This window comes from Panicum virgatum, chromosome 5N (genome assembly GCF_016808335.1).
Source record: "Panicum virgatum strain AP13 chromosome 5N, P.virgatum_v5, whole genome shotgun sequence".
Lineage (NCBI taxonomy): Eukaryota > Viridiplantae > Streptophyta > Magnoliopsida > Poales > Poaceae > Panicum > Panicum virgatum.
Genome location: NC_053149.1, coordinates 15,820,225 through 15,838,953, shown reverse-complemented (window position 1 = coordinate 15,838,953; position 18,729 = coordinate 15,820,225). Strand labels below are relative to the sequence as shown.

Below are 18,729 nucleotides of genomic sequence, written 5' to 3'. Positions count from 1 at the left end.
TTGTCAAGAAGATCGCTTAGAGTGCGTGCTGCTGAGACTGCAAACGTATGGTATAACAGCTATGTGCCAGTTGCCACAGGTATATCCCTTAGTAGAAGGCCATAAATAGCGGTTAAACCTGTGTTAATTTGAAACAAAACACATGCATAAATTCAAAGAATGGTACGAAACCACAAAATACAGAGTGATATACAGAAAAAGATTGAATGTACAAAAAAAGTATTGGCAGCAATTATGAAAGATCGATAACGCGCTGTAACTTTAATGCAGTAAATCAGCCTTGTACCAGTTAGATGTTACTGCCAGAGCATTGTATTCAAATTCATGCTATTCTTCCTAGGAGTCAAAAAAAAAACTGACAGGTCAACATCAATATGCATTCTAATGATCTTCTGCAAATTAGGGGCATACATATATGGAAAATGATGGCAAAAGAGAGCAATTTTTACAGCAGTTGGTAATAATACAGCATGAACCAAGAACCAATGCACTTAACTATATGGCTAAACTACAAGACCATCCCGATTATAGTATGTGCAGATATCTCCGAATCAAGTCTGTTGCATTACTGTCAAACCCTCCTGATAAGATCCCCATTGAACACCAAACTGTGAAAAGTGCCGCAGTCAAATCGCATGCGCTTGCTATTCTTTCGGCCGAGCAAGCCAGAGAGAGCTCAGGGCACGGAGTCGTGAAGAGTAATCGCTTATCACAAGAAGTGCTCGAGCTGCCTGTCTGGTGGTCAGGATCCTTTGCATCTGTTGTAGGGTCTGCAGCCGCAGGTTGTCAGCCTTGACACAGCAAAGAAAGAAGCCATGAGCCTGGTGGTCAGGATTTGGCAAATGGTCTACAGCAATTCAGGATCAAAACCTTTATCTAAAGGCAAAGATACATTCCAAAAACAAGAGTGAATACCTGGCGAAGGAAATTCTCAAGCGTTCCAAGCTTTCCCATGGCCATGGCCATTTGACCCATGTAGTTTGCCACATTTCCTGTTGACCCAGAAGACGAAAGAGACCCAGCCAGGGTCTCAGCCAAGGACTGTTGAAGGGCTTCCATTCCTTGTGAAAGTGCATCCTCAGCCTGTTGCGAAGACTGCTGGAGGTTGCTTATCCCTGACAGCTGCTGCTCAGTGAGAGGTTCAAGCTGTGTTGAAAGCAGCTGCAGTTTGCATATTTATCAGTAACTCAATGACAAATCGCCAGCAGCCCGGCACTGGATGAGGCACTAACACACTGCCCAATGACCAGAAAACAAAGTATGCAAAAGAAATGAAACACAATACATGACTCTGCATTTTCCAAATTAAAAAGACTGGTACATTATTTCATTCTAGGGAAAAGTCTAAATTACTCCCCTCAAGTATGGCTATAGTATGGATAGCCCCCTTAACTATTTCTCCATTCAATTTGCTCCCTAAACTATGTCATTTTTGGTTCAATTTACCCCCTAATATAATTAGTCTTTTTTTGTTTCTCCACACAAAAGTGGAATCTGAATTTAAGATTTTGCAGGATTGTAATGGACATCACAACGTATGTCAAAAAATATATTATGAATTTTTCATCATTATTTTCCCTATAATTTTATATCGTAAGGTTTAATCTATTATTAATTGACATAACCTATCAAATAATGATGAAAAATTATTGGCATATTTTTTAAAAAATACGTTAAGATACCTGCCACCATCCTGCAAAATTTTAACTTAATACATCACTTGTGCGTGGATAAACAAAAAAGATAAATCTTGTTAAGGAATATGTTGGACCAAATCACATAGTTTAGGTGGTAAATTAAACCAAGAAATAGTTTAGAGGGTTATCCAGAATTTGACGATACTTGAGGGAAGTAATCTGGATTTTTTTCCTTCATTTCTATGAGTGAAGCCTTATAGTGAGTTTTATAATGCAATGCTCCTTGTTTTAGTAAGTACTTTACTCCTCCAGGAGGGCCCAAAAGATCATAAGCACATTGAAAGATTAGTACATTACACACCTTTAAAACCTCAGATGGCCGGAAACCTCCTAGCCACAAGAAACACCTCTCTGCCGGTGTCTTCCACATGCCTGATAATACATGAAAGACATCTGCCTTGGCTGCATTTCCTTTGAGCCTGAAAATCTCATCATAGTGCGACATGATCTTATCAACAACACTGCGTAGATCACTATCACTTGCATGAGCAGTAACACCAGCCCTTAGTTCACTAATTTGCCGATTGTGCTCTTCCAACCACCTCGCGTACTCCATATCAAAGGCCAATGCACCTGAAAGAGAATGCAGTTTTTTCGCATCAAAACGATGGAATTACCTCTTGGATACTCCTTTGCTAATGAGCAAACAAACATTACCCATGGGGAGCAATGATTACCATTTCCACTCATGGAGTGTGACTGATCAACTGAGCTAGATATAAAAATGCCCTGGGAGAGAGAATTTCTTAAGCAACTTCAATGAAGTCAATAGGACACAGGGCTGTAAAAAGTGGCATCCAATAGGAGTTAACCTGCTGACGAGCTCGTTGCAGCTCCTGCTCTAGTTGGGTAAGTTTCAGCCTGCTATTCTCCAACTGTTGGACATATGCCTATAGATAAAACAAAATTACCAGTCAATACCACATCAATGTCCACCAGCAATCTACATCACAAATTGGATAGGGATATTGCCACTTGCTTCAGTGGTCCTCCTATAGAAAAGAAATCTTAAAAAAAAATCTAAGGTAGCTACTAATGACAAGGGCAATTCAGTACTGACTTAAATTAATTAGTTCACTTGATGGGGTTCTTGCTATAAAACTTTGATTAAAAGCACATTCAGATGAAACTTAAAGGGAACCATGATCTAAGGCTATAACAAAACTTGCAGTGAATTTGATTGCTTGTCGCGAGTATGTTGATCAAAGAAAGCAAAAGGTATTTACCACAACAACAGCAATATTGAGATAGAGGTTCAATCTAAATGTTCAAATCTCACAGCTGCTGAACATATCATATCAAACTACGACTCCTACAGTGCAAAACTCACGAGTCCTTGGTAAAGGCAAGATCTTCACAAACAGAATATGTTGATTATCGGATCGGACAAGATATAAGAGATATTATTGATGATATTAATTTTACTAAGGAGATAAATTTGCCCTTAGTCAAGTTACTAATCATGCTGTAAGATTCACAAACTTCTCATACAAAGGACCACGGAAGCGAACCCCCAACTGAAAGCAAACAGGAGTGTCAAACTTTCCTCAGTGAAGTTATACTAACACTTTTTAGGGTAATGCTTCACCATACACTTCCATAGAACCCGACTAAAGCTCCACATGGAACTATGATAGCAACTTTTACAACTTCCCTTTTCCTGGATTTATACTCCAACCTTTAACAGCACAGCTTTCAAAGCTCTCTCACGTGCAAAACACTTATACAAACAATAACAGTATATACCTTACACTGCGTGCACGATGATGCCAGTAACAAGTCAAACAGAAGAAAAGAGAAACTGAACCCAGACAGGAAGCCTATAAAAACACAAAAGCACTGCTTTATGTACAAAGACTAAAAGCCAACATCCACACACCTTCTTCCTCAATCGACTCTTCCTTGCAGCCTCGCGATTTTGAGCAAGACGACGCAGTGTCTACACAATAAATTATAAGAAAATGCCTCTTGTAGCAGTGATATGAACTAAAAATAAGAATGCCACTTCAAAACATGAACCTTTTGATCTTCATGTTTGTCCTTGGATCTGTCACTGGAGTCGGAAGCAACAACAAGAGCACCTGTGCCTGGTTCCAGCTGCAAATGAAAGCATAGTTATCAATCTCCCATCATCCATTCATTCCTATCATTAAGAAACAGATTTTCCCCTTTCTGTGGCTTTACATTAGAAAGAAAAGTTTTTTCTGTACTTTTCCCGGTAATCATGGTTGCAAACACCACATGATGGGTTTTGCATCCATGGTGTACGTATGCATGAAGCACCACAGAATCAATAAATCTGCAGACCTCAGATGAAGGTACAATCTTACCTAAAGTCTGTTAGCTCAAATGCACATATAATGCAACCAGCTTACAATGAATGTGATACTATAGAACAATCAGACAAACGATTTGAAAGAATGAGATTCTTAAAAGAAAAAAAGTTGTCAAACTAAATAAGATAAAAGAGTTCAAGGGTCCAAATCAAGAAAATTATATTTGTTTACTGAGCAAATTTAACAAGCACCATGCAGCTTTGCTAGCTATATGCAAACCCAACTGTTCATGTTGTTTCTTTCAGAACTCCGTAATTTCGTGGACAATTATGTGACTTATCCAACTGTTCATGTTCTGTGGAATATTAGGCAAGTAATCTCAGCATTCCACAGCACAAGGATTTTCAAATCAGAAATTAGAACATAACTAGTCCTTTGTAGCATATGTAACTATATACTGAACATTAAGTCCATAGTATGTTTAGTCCACCTTGTTTGTTCAACTTCTACTGTCACTCTTGCTCAAATTATTTAGCTGCAATAGTGGACTTCACATAACTACATGGAAACATTGGTAGATATATGGTTCCAAGATGCAAAGTGAAGTTTTGCGCCATAGGGTCAACATTAATAACAATTCACACAATTCTTCACAAATATGAATCGGTCATTCTTCACTTCACCACTTGAGGTCAGATAATAAGTGTTTACATCAAATACCCCAGATCAAGATCAACAAGACCTACCCCATGGTTGTCGTCAGTATCATCTGTTGATGTTTCTGTTCTAGGACTGGCATCTGCCATCGTAGACGACCCTCAGTTATCAAAATGTGACCTTCACAGACAAAATCAATTTGTTACTGCCTGCTTGTTAAAAAATGAAACATGTGAGACATAATATCAATATTAAGATCTAAAGCTGATGTAACCTGGATGCTAGTATGCTACTAGGCATGATCAGTCCACCGACTCGGTTTGAGTTTGACATAAACATATCACTAGAAAAATGAGTACGCACGATAAATAATTTGATGAACTGGTTCAATGGTAACACCGGATAAAGAAACAGCAGGTCTCAGCAAACAGGCACTTGATGAATAAAGTTCCAAGATCCAAATACAGGACAGTAAATTTCAAGACAAGTAGTCAGTTAACATGCATATTCATGACTCCTCCACAGGCTTCAGGGGCTAATTTGTGGATTTAGGCAGTTGCTGCCAAGAAATAAATGGATAGTTTAATTGTGAACCAACAGACTTGGTTGCCATAGAGAACAATAACATTTTGACTGGGAATGAGTGCAAACCAAAACCTAGAGAATAATGCTTCTACCTCCTAAGTATTAACACCTTCCAAATGTATAGACAGTATGATTTATTAATTTCACAAAGGAACAGATCAACCATGGGGAGTACAAAGGCTGCAGAGGGCAGGATTGAAATATGCCAAATATCAGCAACAGTAACAGAATACTTAGAATGCAGCAATTTCACATTGTAATTGTGCAGGAATGTCCAGAAGACACTCCTGGCATGTAGATGTAAACGAGAACTAAAGGTTTTTTTGGAGCACAAGAAAATAATCACAATTCCAGATAGAATTCGTGAACACTATGTTTTACAACCAGCAAACATTGCTAGATCATTATCATCAAATCCAAACAACCTACCCGTTTAGCAACCGCATGCTTTAATAGTCACGCAAACTAGTACACGATGAGAGCCGGACGACGCAAGAACTGAACACAGTAATATTGAACCTAGAGCTCCTCAGCAGAACAACACAGCATACGACTCCGCACGGTGAGTCCACGGTCCAGAAGGGGGAACAAGATGGGGGGCCCCGAACCACCTACCCCGACCCTAGCCTATTGATTGTACTGGCGGAGCTTGGTTCAGGTAACCACGGGGGCATGGACGGATGGACCCTCCTTCCAAATAAAAACCCCCACTGAGGATCGGTGTCCGTTGCTGGTTGTATGCTGACCAAGCTGAGAGTCAGCTGTTGCTGATTAGGATTTGGAGCACGAGTTGCTAGATTGGCCCCCCGTTCTGGTTCATACTGAGCTAATTGCGATCGAAAGGGGGCAGCTTTACCTTGCCTCGGAGCTGCCGGGGGCAGCCGGCAGCCGCCAGCGGCCCTTCCGCGGCGCGAAGGCCGTCGACACCGCCGCCGCCGCTACCTTACTCCCCCAAGCTGCCGCCACCTCTCGTCGGGGAGGAGCGGGAAGAGGGAGGGACGTAGGGAGGCGGCCGGCACGGTGGTGAGCGTACGGGGGCTGTGGGCTCCCCGGAAATGGAATGGAACAAACCCTAGATTTTTGGTTTCCTTTTTTAACTCGCCGTTTGCAGAAGAGGAGGGAAGGGCAGAGCGGTGAGCTGTTGGCTGTGGCCGGTATGCTGACCGCGGGTGTACGGACCCCCACTACTGGCTCCCTCTCACAGCGCACTACTCCGGTAGAGCTGCACGGGTGGGTGGCTGTGCCGGCTGCCGGCTGGGACCAGGTCTCGAACCCCGGCCCGGTTGCACGAGGTTTTTATTTTTTGGTTCGTTTCTTTCGAAAAGTTCTTGGTGAATGGTGATCTCTTCTTTAGGAATTTGCCACCATTCACTTTTCAAAATATTTGCATGCTAAAATGTAGGCAAAATTTTAGCACTCGTTTAGTTGAAGGTCAAAAAGTCGTGCACCTAACAAAGTGCTATTCTAAACTTGCGAGCTAAGATTTTAGTAAAAAAATTAGCATGCCCACATTTTGGTGTACCTAGAGTTTGTTATGCCCATATTTTGTTATCAAACCAAGCAGCTCCTTAGTTCCTTAAATAGTAAAATGGTGTAATTCCAAAGTGTTGCATGTTTTCCTAGATCCCATTGTACTAGTCTTATTTTATTTCTTCAGTACCATTTCACTCTGGGACAGAATCATGATCAAACTATTAGAGGCACTAAACTTATCCATATCCAAGGTTCTAAAAAACGCTAGACGCTAGGCGAACGCTTACCTATGGTTTAGAGTTTTTTGTGATTAAACGTAGATTGAACATGATTAAACGTGTGTTGTGATTAAACGACAATGTGATTAAACGCAACGCTTGGCCACCGTTCAGCGTTTAATCAAGATTAAACGACGTTTAAAAATGTTTTTTAGAACACTGTCCATATCTTAGCATTCGTAACATGGAACACAAATCTTTAATATGTATGCTCATTCTATTTTTGGAATTATAAGACTTATCATCTCGTGAAGAAAAATCTAGAACTGACAATTACTCTATTAATTTTATGACACAATTATTGGGTTTGTATTCAAAATACATTCTTGTAAGTATACTTTTATAACATATAAATAAAATCTTAATAGAGCAACCCTTGTTCAAAGACTTATCTTAATTAAAACAAATACACCTTATAACTCCAAATGAAGGGAGTGTCAAAACTCTCCTCAATCTTAGATATGAGAGCTAGCTGCTAATGTCCTACCTTAGATCTATTTGCAACTAGGAAGTAATAGGGTCTACTATAAAGCCAAAATATCAAGATTACCTAGACGAGGAACATCTTGCACATCAACCTTGAAAAGAAAGATGATGTTAGACAATGATCTAGGTTCGTCTAGCCTTGTATACTATTCTTTTTGAACCGAGTGATGAACTTTTTTTTTAGTGAAACCGAGTGAGAAACTAAGAGCAAAGATAACCTACATGCACATCAATCTCAATACATTCGAGGGCCGGTACATCTTAAAATTGATGAAACTAACCTACATGCGCTTCGTTATCGATAGACATAGAACAATATTAGTCATCGTACTAAAATAAACTCAAATCTAGGTGGGGTGGTAACCCCATAAAGGATGCAAGCAACTCACTAAGAGAAAAGGTCTCTTTTAATTCATACTTCAACTTGTGGTTGGTAGCTGATAAATCACTTCTAAATAAAATTAGAATACCAACACGTTCTAGAGTGTGTTTGGTTGGTAGTTGTCCGCCATGCCAAAATTGTGGCACTGCTGTAAAAATTAGATCATTGTTGATTCCTATTTAAGACTTAGACTCATCACATGATACACAAAGTGATTTCTAACACATTTTAACACTGAAATTACCGTGCTGATTTTCCCAATCTAAATTGTGGTGTCACCGCACCTTGCCATATCCGCCGCACTTGCGGCATAGCAAGGTGTGGTAGCCAACCAAGCAGCCCCTTTTTGCGAGGAAGCGAGCAGCCCCTTAATCTAGAGCAATTGTGATGCAATTGTGATCAATAGCTGACGCCATTTGTTTTACTTCTACATATAACAATATACAATATATCACTAGCATTCTTTTAGAGGAAAAAGGTAGCGTTAGGCCAGTTTCAATGCATAGTTTCATCACACGGTTACATAGACCAAAAACTAGGTAAGCGAGCCGGATGAGTTTCATGGGGATGAAACTCCTCTCACATCCCATGAAACTCTCCCTTCTCTTTTCTCATAAATATCCTACCACATCAACAAAATTAAATGCCATGAAACTCCACTAAGACTGGCCTTAAAATTGCAAAAGAAAAAACACATCATTAAATGACACTTTGCTTTTAAGGTTCCACCTTGTAAGTCGTTTTGTTGCACAGGCCTGCATCCCTAGCTTTTTTCTTTTCCCAAAACCCACTCTATTATACGTATATTCAACCTTACTTATTTTGCCCTTGTGACGTATTGGGCGTAGTATTTATCAATTTTAGACAATTCTAATTCTAAAATATGAATGATAAATTTTCCAAAAAGCTTTCACCTAAACAATCACCTATGAAACTTTTTAACGTGGCTTCAGCTGTTCTTGCTATTTCTAAGGTTCATCACAAACAACATGATTAGGGGTGTGGCATTTGCATAGCCTCAATAGTCAATATCCAAGTGATAGTTCCTCGCAAAAAAAAATCCAAGTGATAGTTGCAAGTTCTCACAGAATAAGTGCCGGCTGAGTGGACGCCGCAGAAGATCGGCGCGAACAAGAATCTTTACCCGCTCCACTTCCGAGCTCCTCACAGTTCCTCTCAAGGCAGCTCCAGCGTTGGAACTAAGGTGGTGCTAGAGAGGAGAGAGAGAGAAAGATTCTCAGGTGCAATACATTGCAGCTCGGGTGCTAGTCTAGCACCTCCAGGCACCGGTAACCTATTCTGGCACCCGGTGCAAGAGGAGAGAGAATACCTCCTCGCCTGCACCACGCGCACGCTCGCCTCCCTGCTTGCCCCTTGCCGCCGCCTCCCTCCCTTCCTCCTAGCTGGTCCCAAGCACCGCCGCTCCGCCTGCCTCCGGGCCGGCCCAAGCGCCGCCGCCCCGCCTGCTTCCCAGCCGGCCCCAAGAGCCTCCTTCCCACCTGCCCCTCGCCTTCCCACCTGCCCCTCGTCGTCGCCTCCCCGCCTCCCTCCCGGTCGGCCCCAACACCCTGCCGCCGCGCTTGCTTCCCGGCCGGTCCGAAGCGCCGTCTCCCCGCCTGCCCCTCGTCGCCGCCTCCTGACCTGCCTCCCGGCCGGCCCCAAGCGTCGTCGTCCCGCCTGCCTCCCGGCCGGCCTCGAGCGCCGCCGCCTCCCCGTCGGCCCTGACCTTGCCGCCGTCCGCCACCGGAGATGAGCCGCACCGGGTGAAGAGGGCGCCGTCGAGGAGCAGGAGCCGCTGCTGGATCCACGCTGTAGGAAGCGGATCCGCGCGGGGGATCTCGCCGGGGAACTGGGGAAGGGCGGGGGGCTCGCTGAGATTGGGAGGGGGAGAGGAAAGAGATGGTGGGGAAAGAAGTGGTGGGTCCCAACTTAGTCCTGCTACGAGGTGCGACACAAGCAAATTTTGCTAAGCTAGCAGCTATGAGGTGGCATGGTCTAGCACTGGCTCGGGTGCAATACACTAAGGCTGTGTTTAGTTCATTTTGTAAAAAAAATTTCAAAAGGATCTAAGTAATTTAAAGTACTAAATGAAGTCTATTTGCAAAATTTTTACACAAATGGATTGTAAATCGCGAGACGAATCTAATGATGCTAATTAATCCATGATTAATCAATAATTAGCGGATGGTTACTGTAGCATCACTGTTGCAAATCATGGATTAAGTAGGCTCATTAGAATCGTCTCGCGATTTACAGCCCATCCATGTAAAAAAATTTGTAAATAGACTTCATTTAGTACTTCAAATTAGTAAGATTCCTTTGCACTTTAATGCGTTTACGGCGTTTTTGTGTTTAAGTGTAAAGAACTAAACAGGGCCTAAGTTTGTGTTTATTTGGCTCCCGTAAAGTTTTAGAAAAAAATATTTTTCTATATTTGAAGTACTAAATATAGACTAATCAAACTCGTCTGTAAATCGCGAGACGAATCTAATGAGTCTAATTAATTCGGTATTAGAGGTTGTTTACTGTAGCATTATTGTAATAATTTAGCGTCTAATTATAGCCTAATTAAATTTATTAGATTCATCTCGCGATTTACATGCAACAACAGTCGCAATACGTTTTTTATTTCGTCTAGATTTAAATCTAAATGGAATTTTGATTTTTGGAACTAAACTTAAAGCTGCCCTCAGTCCACCTCTCACTCCCGCTTCCCCTGCTTCGCCACTTACCCCTTCACCGCTTCCTCTCGGGAGTCGAAACTCGAAACCCTAGCCAACCAGCTCGATGGCCTGGGCGGTGGCTACGGCTGCGGCGCTGGTGGTTGCGGCGGCGGTGCTGTCGCCGGCCTCCGTGGCGTCGGCGTCCAACGCGGAGGGCGACGCGCTGTACGCGCTGCGGCGCGCGCTCAAGGACCCCCGGGGCGTGCTGCAGAGCTGGGACCCCACCCTCGTCAACCCCTGCACCTGGTTCCACGTCACCTGCAACCGCGACAACCGCGTCACCCGCGTGTGAGCTCCACGGCCCTCTCCTTGGCTCCCTGGTTTAATCTTTGGTTCCGCACTTGAATGTGCTTGCAAATTGCGATGCTATTGGGTTCGGTAGGCGCGTTCCATCTTTGCATGACGTGACGCTCATTTTTCTGAAATCTTGAAGTGAGTGCCTGTTCCAAACGGTGAAGCACCTAAATTTCCTTTGGCACCTGCTGGTTGATAATACTTGGTTTGTGCACATTCTAGTCATGCAGTCAATCAGGCAAGAGCATTCTGGTCCAGGGCCTTTGATCTCCCTTTATCGTAACGTTTTTATCGAAATAAAACACTGGCGTTAGCAGCTTAGATGGTTGTCAAATGGTAATTTCCCCCTGTTTTGTCAAAACTATGGTCAGTTAGACAGACTTTCCTTGTATTCTGGTTCAGGCTCTACTGTAATCGCGCACTCATGGCACCCATGCTCATAAAATTATGTGCTGATACAAGCTACAGCTTTGTGCTTAGCTGCTGCTTGATGCAGTCACTTTCATTGTACAAGTAAATTTGCAGTCTGCTAGTCAGGTCCAAAGGCAGCTATCATATCCATTTGGTTGCTAGAAGCAATTGATACATGGAAATGGCTTCGTGTAATGCAACTTTCAGCATGGCATCATTTGTTTGTATCAAAATGTGCAAGCTTTCCTTTTTTTATATGTTTTTCAATGACTACTAGAATCATGTATCAGTTAGTTTTTCTTTTTGTATATGAAACAAAGAAACATCCTGTCACATCATTGTGCTGCCTGTACAAGTTCGTGTCATAAATAGTACAACATAGTGTATGTCATATGCTTTGTGTTACTAAATTTGTCATAAAAAGATTTGAACACTGCACAGTAGAAATTTATAATTTAGCACCAGCTACGGTTACACCCAAACATGGGTGTACGGGATAGCTGTGCTACTGCTGATGCACTCTATCTTATCTTACCGACAAATTCCTTCCATGTTCCTAATTGAGATTTATGGGTTTTACCACTCAAATATGCCGATTCTTGGGCAAACCAAAAACTTCGTGTCCAGCAATGTGTATTTGTTTCTGTATGAAATAACCATGGCAGGATCATTTGCAGTATTCTGTTCTTTTCAAGTTTCCAGATGCATCATTATGTACAGCACTTTCTAACACTTGTGTATCTTGTAGGGATTTGGGTAACTCCAATTTGTCAGGCAATCTTGTTCCTGAACTGGGGCACCTTGAGCACTTGCAATATCTGTGAGTCTGACAAAACATTATTGCCTTGTCTTTTTTTTTCTGTTTTGCATAATCAACTTGTACAAAAAGTTGATTTTCAAAATGAAAATATCATTGCCAATTTTGCATTTGCATTCGTACAAGTTCTCTTACATTGTTCTTAATTGTTACAGAGAACTCTACAAAAACAATATTCAGGGCACTATCCCAGCTGAGCTTGGGAATCTGAAGAGCCTTATCAGCTTGGACCTGTATAACAACAACATTACAGGGAACATACCAAGGGAACTTGGCATGATGAAATCTTTAGTATTCCTGTGAGCACTGATACTTTAGTTTGAATGCAACCATGTCTTCGTTCTTTACAGTCTGTGGCACTCAGTATGTTAAACTGTTAACCATTTTTTTTTAACTTTTCCTGTTTTTCTAGGCGACTTAATGACAACCATTTGACGGGTCCAGTTCCAAGGGAACTGACAAAAATCTCTAGCCTCAAAGTGATGTAAGTCTTCAGCTTCCTGTTATGCATTTGCTGAATTGCATGTCTTTCTGTACGTGTTATGACAGTACTTCATCCTGTGCATGCATACTTCTTCCAGAGACGTCTCAAACAATGATCTTTGCGGCACAATCCCAACTAGTGGGCCTTTTGAGCACATACCATTGAGCAAGTACGATCTTCTCCTCCTCAATTCCTCTATTAAATAAACCGATTCACTTGATTCTTACCTTTCTGCATCTAATGTTTTGTGTATTTTAAAGGACCAAGAGCCATTAGCATTTAGCCATGGTATCCAGCAACCCCCGGAACTAATACCACATGAAATTACAAAATCGATTTATCAATTAAGTTTATGTCTGATACAAGGTTTCTGGATATCTTATATGACTTTGCATGTTGGGTGAAAAGATACACTTGCATCTACCATGATCTTATATGTGTTATACCATCCATGCTGTAGTATTTGACGTAGATTTACGACTATTATTTTATTTGTTTGATTTATTTATATGCCAAATGAGGATTAAATGGCACATTATATGTTTGCAAAATGCTCATTTCTTTTGATGACCTTAGGATGCATGTGGACTAGTTTCACTTGCCTGCTGCCACTTAGTGTGAAACTTTACGAATCACTCAAATAATCAGCACATCTATATGCAAAACTCGTTTGTGTCCTGCCTGTGTTGTTTCTAAACCCTACCTGACTGCAGCTTTGACAATAATCCAAGAATGGAAGGCCCGGAGTTGCAAGGGCTTGCAACGTATGACACAAACTGCTGAAATGGCAAGCAGCTCTCGTCGCTCACACAACATAGATGTCAGCAGATCAAAACTTTATCGGAGCATCTTGTAGAGAAGCATGTCTGATAGCTTGTAGCAGTGCTTGCTCGTAAAAAGCAGGGTGGCCCCTCGCTGTGTAGATAGTATTTATTAGTAGCTTGTAGCACTGTTGAGACCTCTTGCACTGACGGTCCAATGTACTGTAAATGTCACGTACTGTATGGTTGGTTGATGAACTGGAACCGTGGAAATATTTAGTTGCCATTTTCACCGTTTGATGATCTTCGCCTCAGTCATGTAATGCTTCAGATGGGTAAGCTGCAGAGCGCTTATTGAGGAAGCTAAACTCCATCTTTTTGGAATTCAAAACCACAAATCCTCTTGGATGCAGTACTTTTCCAGTCAAACGTTCTAGAGTAAACTACACTTCCATCTTTGAAAATGTCGATAATAGTTTGCCATACGCAAAACTCAAAAGGTTGATATATACATATTCAACAAATCTTGAATCCGTTAGTGGTAAAACCTTGCAAGTTTTCTTGCTGTAATCTACATCGAACTGTTACAATAAGGAACTATTCAAGAGAAAAGGAGTAACATGTCAAAATTACTACGGTGTATGATGATGGATTCTTCAGCTATGCTGTGCGGGGATACCTATACTCAGCAAAATATACAGTCGCATATCCCGCAGGCGCGTGCATTGCTCAACTCATCCATGCTTCGTTTGCAATCTCGCAAGTGTCTTGATACCAGAGCAATCAAGTAGTATCCAGGATTGGGCGGAGTTTTGGGAATCTCATCTTGGGAGCTATCAGTCCACTGTTGCCTCTTTCTGAAGAGTTGAGTTGCATGGGGCTGCATCTGTTGTCTTGAACTTTATCCAGTGCGAATGTCACTTACAACTGTGAGCATGCTATGTACACTCTTCAATCAAGAATTTTTTCACCGGTTGAGAACACATTCCACACCAAAGTCCCAACCAGATAAAGCGCTACAGATACTTCAAAGACATTATCCCAGGAACCTGCATTTTTCAGTGATTGCGTTCATCAAGCAAGCTGGGTTTTAAAATAGGCTGCTAGTATGCAATGCAAGAGAGTGAGATTAGATCGAACCATGCTGCAAGATGTATCCTGTTGCTGCTGTGCCAAATACACCAGCTAAAACCCCAGCCGTGTTAGAAAGACCAAGCAGTACACCCTGAAAGACAGGGAGAAGGCAACCACCGTTTAGTACCTCATGGATTTCACTTATATTCTAGGTTCCAGAATTTCACATATAACAGTAGCATGAGTCTGAGTCATGTGCGGAATAAAAAGTAGGTTATGCTATAGGACATGGAGGAAGAGATTACAGCATATCGTGGGCCGATGTCTTGGTGGTTTGAGTATAGACCAGACTGCGAGAATGCATCAGTTCCCTGCATGGGAAAAACATAATGCAATTAAAGTGTTGTGATTAGCATGCATGTAACGGTAAACCTGGAATCGTTTGACTGTATGAAAATGTGTTCTATTATCAACAAAGACTGGACACCAAAAACAAGCAAAATGGAGAAATTACCTGGCTACAAGCCATGCACAATACCGCCATGGCAGGCGAGTTGACATGGCTTAGTTGAGTTAGAAAAAACGCTGGCCCCAAGAATCCAATTGATTGCATGATCTGAAAGAGGTGTAAATACATATGAAACAATAAAAAATAAAACTCAACAGATCACTGAACGTATATGAAAAAAGGGCTAACTTTGAAGTTCTCTGCAATCTACCGACTTAAGTGCCTTCATACAACTTAATTATGCTCTTTGCTAATGTATAATGATTACTAGTGTTTTCATTGCATGGTTTGGATTCAATTCAATGGATCCTTATAGCTTATTTACTTAGTTGAAGTAAAGGGAACTCTTTACCTTTCGAACTGTTGTCACAGATACTCCTCTACTGACAAGTGTATCTGCGATCCAACCACCAACATTTGCAGAAACTGCCATCGTGAACCAGGGAAGAACGCAGAAAAGGCCGGACTCCATTAGGTTGAATTTCAGAACCTATTTCAAAGAAACTTTTTAATGTACAAATGCTAAAAGTTCAAGATCCCGAGGCAGAAAATTTGGTGTCTAGTATTACCTGGTTGTAGTATGTAGGCATCCATGTGAGCAAAATGAAAGTTCCCCAGTTATGGCAGAAGTGAGAAACTATAAGTGCCCAAACAGGTGGTTTTGATAATATCAGTTTCCATGGAATTGTTTTAACAGGCTCGCCTGCTGTGCTTTGACTAGTAATAAGCTTCTTTTCTGCTGTACTGATTCCAGGATCTTCAAGTGGGGAACTATATGCCTTAAAAATAAACGTACAATAAATTCAGAGGTGATATGATGAAATGAGAAGTCAATTTTTGCTACACTTGAAGAATTTGATATGTACAATGAAACACTTGAAGACAAAAGTACCTTGGTTGCCCATGTCGTGAACCAAACAACCCCTAGAGACCCAAATGAATAGAATACTGATGGCCAACCAAATTTATGTATCAATAAGGGGGAAAATGCAAGGCCTGTCACGGAACCAAGGTACATTCCACTATACACAAGAGACAATGATCTGCTCCTCTCTGATACAGGAACCCATTTTGAAAGAATATTATTCATTGCAGGCATGGCAACCCCCTGGAGCAAGAATGAATATGCTGTTAAATCAGAGAAAGGTGTAGAAAGGATATCAATAACAAAAGATGCAGAGCTAAGCAACCAGAATACACTTGTCATAGCTGGGCAAGGCTGGTATGGGTTCCCAGCGGTGCGAGCACAGGAGCGCATATGTGAACCTAACTCAAATTTTCTAGAAAGTACTAACTTAAGTGTAGCAAACATTTCAAGGAAGCAATAATACTCCCTTCAGGTAAAAGAAACAACCGTAGGGGCAAAAGTCCCTCAACATTCAAATTATGCCGCCATTTGATACCCTCAAGAAGTTTCTGAACTTGGATTAGAAAGGAGTATATATATAGGTCCACGAGTAACTAGCGCTTAGCCGCTTACCTCACCAATTCCCATGAAAGCTCGCACAACAAGAAGAAACGGCAAGCCAAGCTTTGCAGCAACAGGAGTAAGAGCTGTAGCTATGGACCACCAAACCACCCCAAAACCAAGGACAGTCTTTCCTCCAACAGTATCTGCCCATATTCCTCCAGCTATCTGCAATGATTATGGGATTGTTTAGTGAAAGTTACTGCCTTTTATCCGAAATGCAGAATTCCTGGATGAAACAAAAATTACTCTTACTGACCTGAGTTAGGAGGTAGCCCCAGAAGAAAGATGACTGGATGAGACCAACAGTTTGAGGGTTCCAACCAAACTCTGCGGACATAGGCAGAATAGCAATGCTCATGTTCACCTGCAAATGATGGTACTATAAACCTCTCACAAACAAAGTGACACCATATGTACACACCCATAGAAAACTATTACTACGATCATAGTCGTCTCTATATCTTACTATCGATTTCCAGTTGACATAGGTTTGGACCATGAAAGTTTATCCAGTAATGCACGCTTTACAAGGGGCTACTCTTTGCATGGTTGCCCAGATGGGAAATTTCTGGGACATCCACGGCGATTGGAAATATGGAAACGACCTCCCTGACGACATATCCATGTAACTAGAATCAATTTGCTAAGACCATGTTTTCCCTTTTGGTTTTGTGCAGCAGATTATGTAGCATTTTCTGTAATATTTGTATCTTTTTATTCTAAGGCCAGTTCCATGTTTTTAAATTTTTTCCTCACCTGCATTTCCAACCGTTGCCAAACAAAGGATATAGAAATCACGACCCACCTCAGCATACCCGGTGTGTCAAGTGTCATTTCCCTACCCCTATCCAAGTGCCCATCCAAACGCCACCACCGCAGCGTCAGCAAACTACTAGGTCAGTTGGTGCCTTTACGTTCTCCTCAAGAGAGAAATGCGCAAAACTTAAAGCATGCTGAGTGCCAGATTTACATCAACTAACTAATTTCCACCACCGTTACTAATACTGCAGAGGCATTTGGTTTTCATTTCGGAAGAGCACAGAGTCACCTCTCAGCTCTGAATACGTGAGCTAGCTATCTGACCAGCTTGATCGTTCGTGGCACTGCGGTCATGCAGGCCAAGCAGGCGATGCGCAGGCAGGAGTGAAGTAGTAGCCGAGTAGGGGGTTAGCGAGCAGAGGCACTCAGGCACACGTACCCGGTCCATGTTGCAGAGGAGGAAGGCGGAGAAGCAGAGGAAGACGATGGCCCAGCGCTTGGGGAACTGCGCCTGCTCCTCCTCCTCCTCCCCTTCCGCGTCCGCCTCCTCCTTGGCGAGCAGCAGCCTCCGCACCGTCTCCAGCAGCGCCCCGCCGGCGTGCGGGTCGTGGCCGTCGTCCCCGCGGCGCGGCGTCTCCGGCTGCAGGTCCGTCCGCCGCATCGCCCGCCTCCGGGCCAGGCCCCCGGCCCGACGAGCCCACGGGCCGCCGCCGCCGCCGGAGCCAGGCCGGCCGCCGGGGCAGAGCGCCGGCGCGGGGCGGCGGGGGCAGGAGAGCGGCAGCAGGTGGAGGAGCATGGCTGCAGCAGGAGGAGGAGAACGATTCCGGCGGGGCGGTGAGCAAGCGGCGCACGCGAAGCTCCCCCGCGGCGCGCGGGAGATATATATTTTCCCACCCACTCGAGCTCCGGAAGCACCGGCTCCCAGCTACTGGAGCGGAGGTGGCGGGCGGGCGGCCGTTCCGTGGACCGTGGACCGTGGAGGGGGACGGGTTCCCGGTGAGGATGCGATGCCGCGGAGCGGAGCGGGGTGCCGCCGTGTGGCCGCCGCGGCCGCCTAGGGATACGAATGGCTGTCGCGCGCCGGGCAGCGGCGAGGGAATCGGCGCGGTGCCCCGCTATATCTGCCCACCTGGCGGCCGACGCGTGCGTGGGCGTCCAGCCAGCTCAGCGCCGCATGCCCACGTGGTTGGCCAAACCAGGAGGGAGGGAAGATTTTTTTTTTCCGGGAAGATGAGTAGATGACCGGGTCTCTCATCTTTTTTTCCCGGACAGGTGCGTATTAGATAGACCAAAGAATTTGCTTGGAATTACCTTAAGCTTCAAATCTTCCATTGTGCTTTGTTTTGGAGCCTTATCCTCAGCGGTTTTGGAGCTTGTCCAATTGTGCTTTGTTTGTTTGCCTCAAAAGAAAAAAAAAGAGTGCTTTGTGTTGTACCTGTGACTTCGCCCGTTCTAAAATTATTTCCTCCGTTTCATTTTAAAATATATGAAGTTTATAATTAATTAATAAATTATTTTTTGCGAGTTAATTAATTAATTAATGAATTTCAGCACATATGTTAAATCGGAGGTACTACCATTTCTATGCTTTTT

At 43.1% G+C, this 18,729-nt stretch overlaps 3 protein-coding genes across 7 annotated transcripts; 1 reads left to right on the top strand and 2 right to left on the bottom strand.

Moving 5' to 3' along the window:
• Window positions 1-240: 240 nt before the first annotated feature.
• Window positions 241-9,044, bottom strand: LOC120673526 (transcription factor TGA2.3). Of its 5 annotated transcripts, XM_039954397.1 has the most exons (10): window positions 8,921-9,044; window positions 4,905-4,973; window positions 4,720-4,810; window positions 3,717-3,794; window positions 3,577-3,636; window positions 2,510-2,587; window positions 2,375-2,426; window positions 1,999-2,270; window positions 916-1,161; window positions 257-791 (listed from the first exon to the last, which is right to left on the bottom strand). In XM_039954397.1, exons 3-10 carry the CDS (start codon window positions 4,777-4,779, stop codon window positions 645-647), a joined length of 993 nt encoding a protein of 330 aa, XP_039810331.1. In that variant the 5' UTR covers window positions 4,780-4,810; window positions 4,905-4,973; window positions 8,921-9,044; the 3' UTR covers window positions 257-644. The 5 variants fall into 5 exon arrangements, with proteins under 5 accessions (XP_039810332.1, XP_039810329.1, XP_039810331.1 ...); XM_039954398.1 differs by lacking the exon at window positions 8,921-9,044 and having other exon boundaries at window positions 241-791; window positions 4,905-8,907; XM_039954396.1 differs by having other exon boundaries at window positions 4,720-4,973.
• Window positions 9,045-10,534: 1,490 nt separating this feature from the next.
• Window positions 10,535-13,625, top strand: LOC120673524 (leucine-rich repeat protein 1-like). The gene is made up of 6 exons (XM_039954386.1): window positions 10,535-10,845; window positions 12,011-12,082; window positions 12,235-12,378; window positions 12,492-12,563; window positions 12,661-12,732; window positions 13,277-13,625. The coding sequence occupies exons 1-6, from the start codon at window positions 10,622-10,624 to the stop codon at window positions 13,344-13,346; spliced, it is 654 nt and encodes a 217-aa protein (XP_039810320.1). The 5' UTR covers window positions 10,535-10,621; the 3' UTR covers window positions 13,347-13,625.
• Window positions 13,626-13,794: 169 nt separating this feature from the next.
• LOC120673522 (probable anion transporter 1, chloroplastic) lies at window positions 13,795-18,225 on the bottom strand. Its single transcript, XM_039954382.1, has 10 exons — window positions 17,576-18,225; window positions 16,634-16,741; window positions 16,387-16,542; window positions 15,799-16,014; window positions 15,476-15,685; window positions 15,259-15,396; window positions 14,913-15,014; window positions 14,704-14,769; window positions 14,465-14,549; window positions 13,795-14,373 (listed from the first exon to the last, which is right to left on the bottom strand). Exons 1-10 carry the CDS (start codon window positions 17,930-17,932, stop codon window positions 14,276-14,278), a joined length of 1,536 nt encoding a protein of 511 aa, XP_039810316.1. The 5' UTR covers window positions 17,933-18,225; the 3' UTR covers window positions 13,795-14,275.
• Window positions 18,226-18,729: the final 504 nt, after the last annotated feature.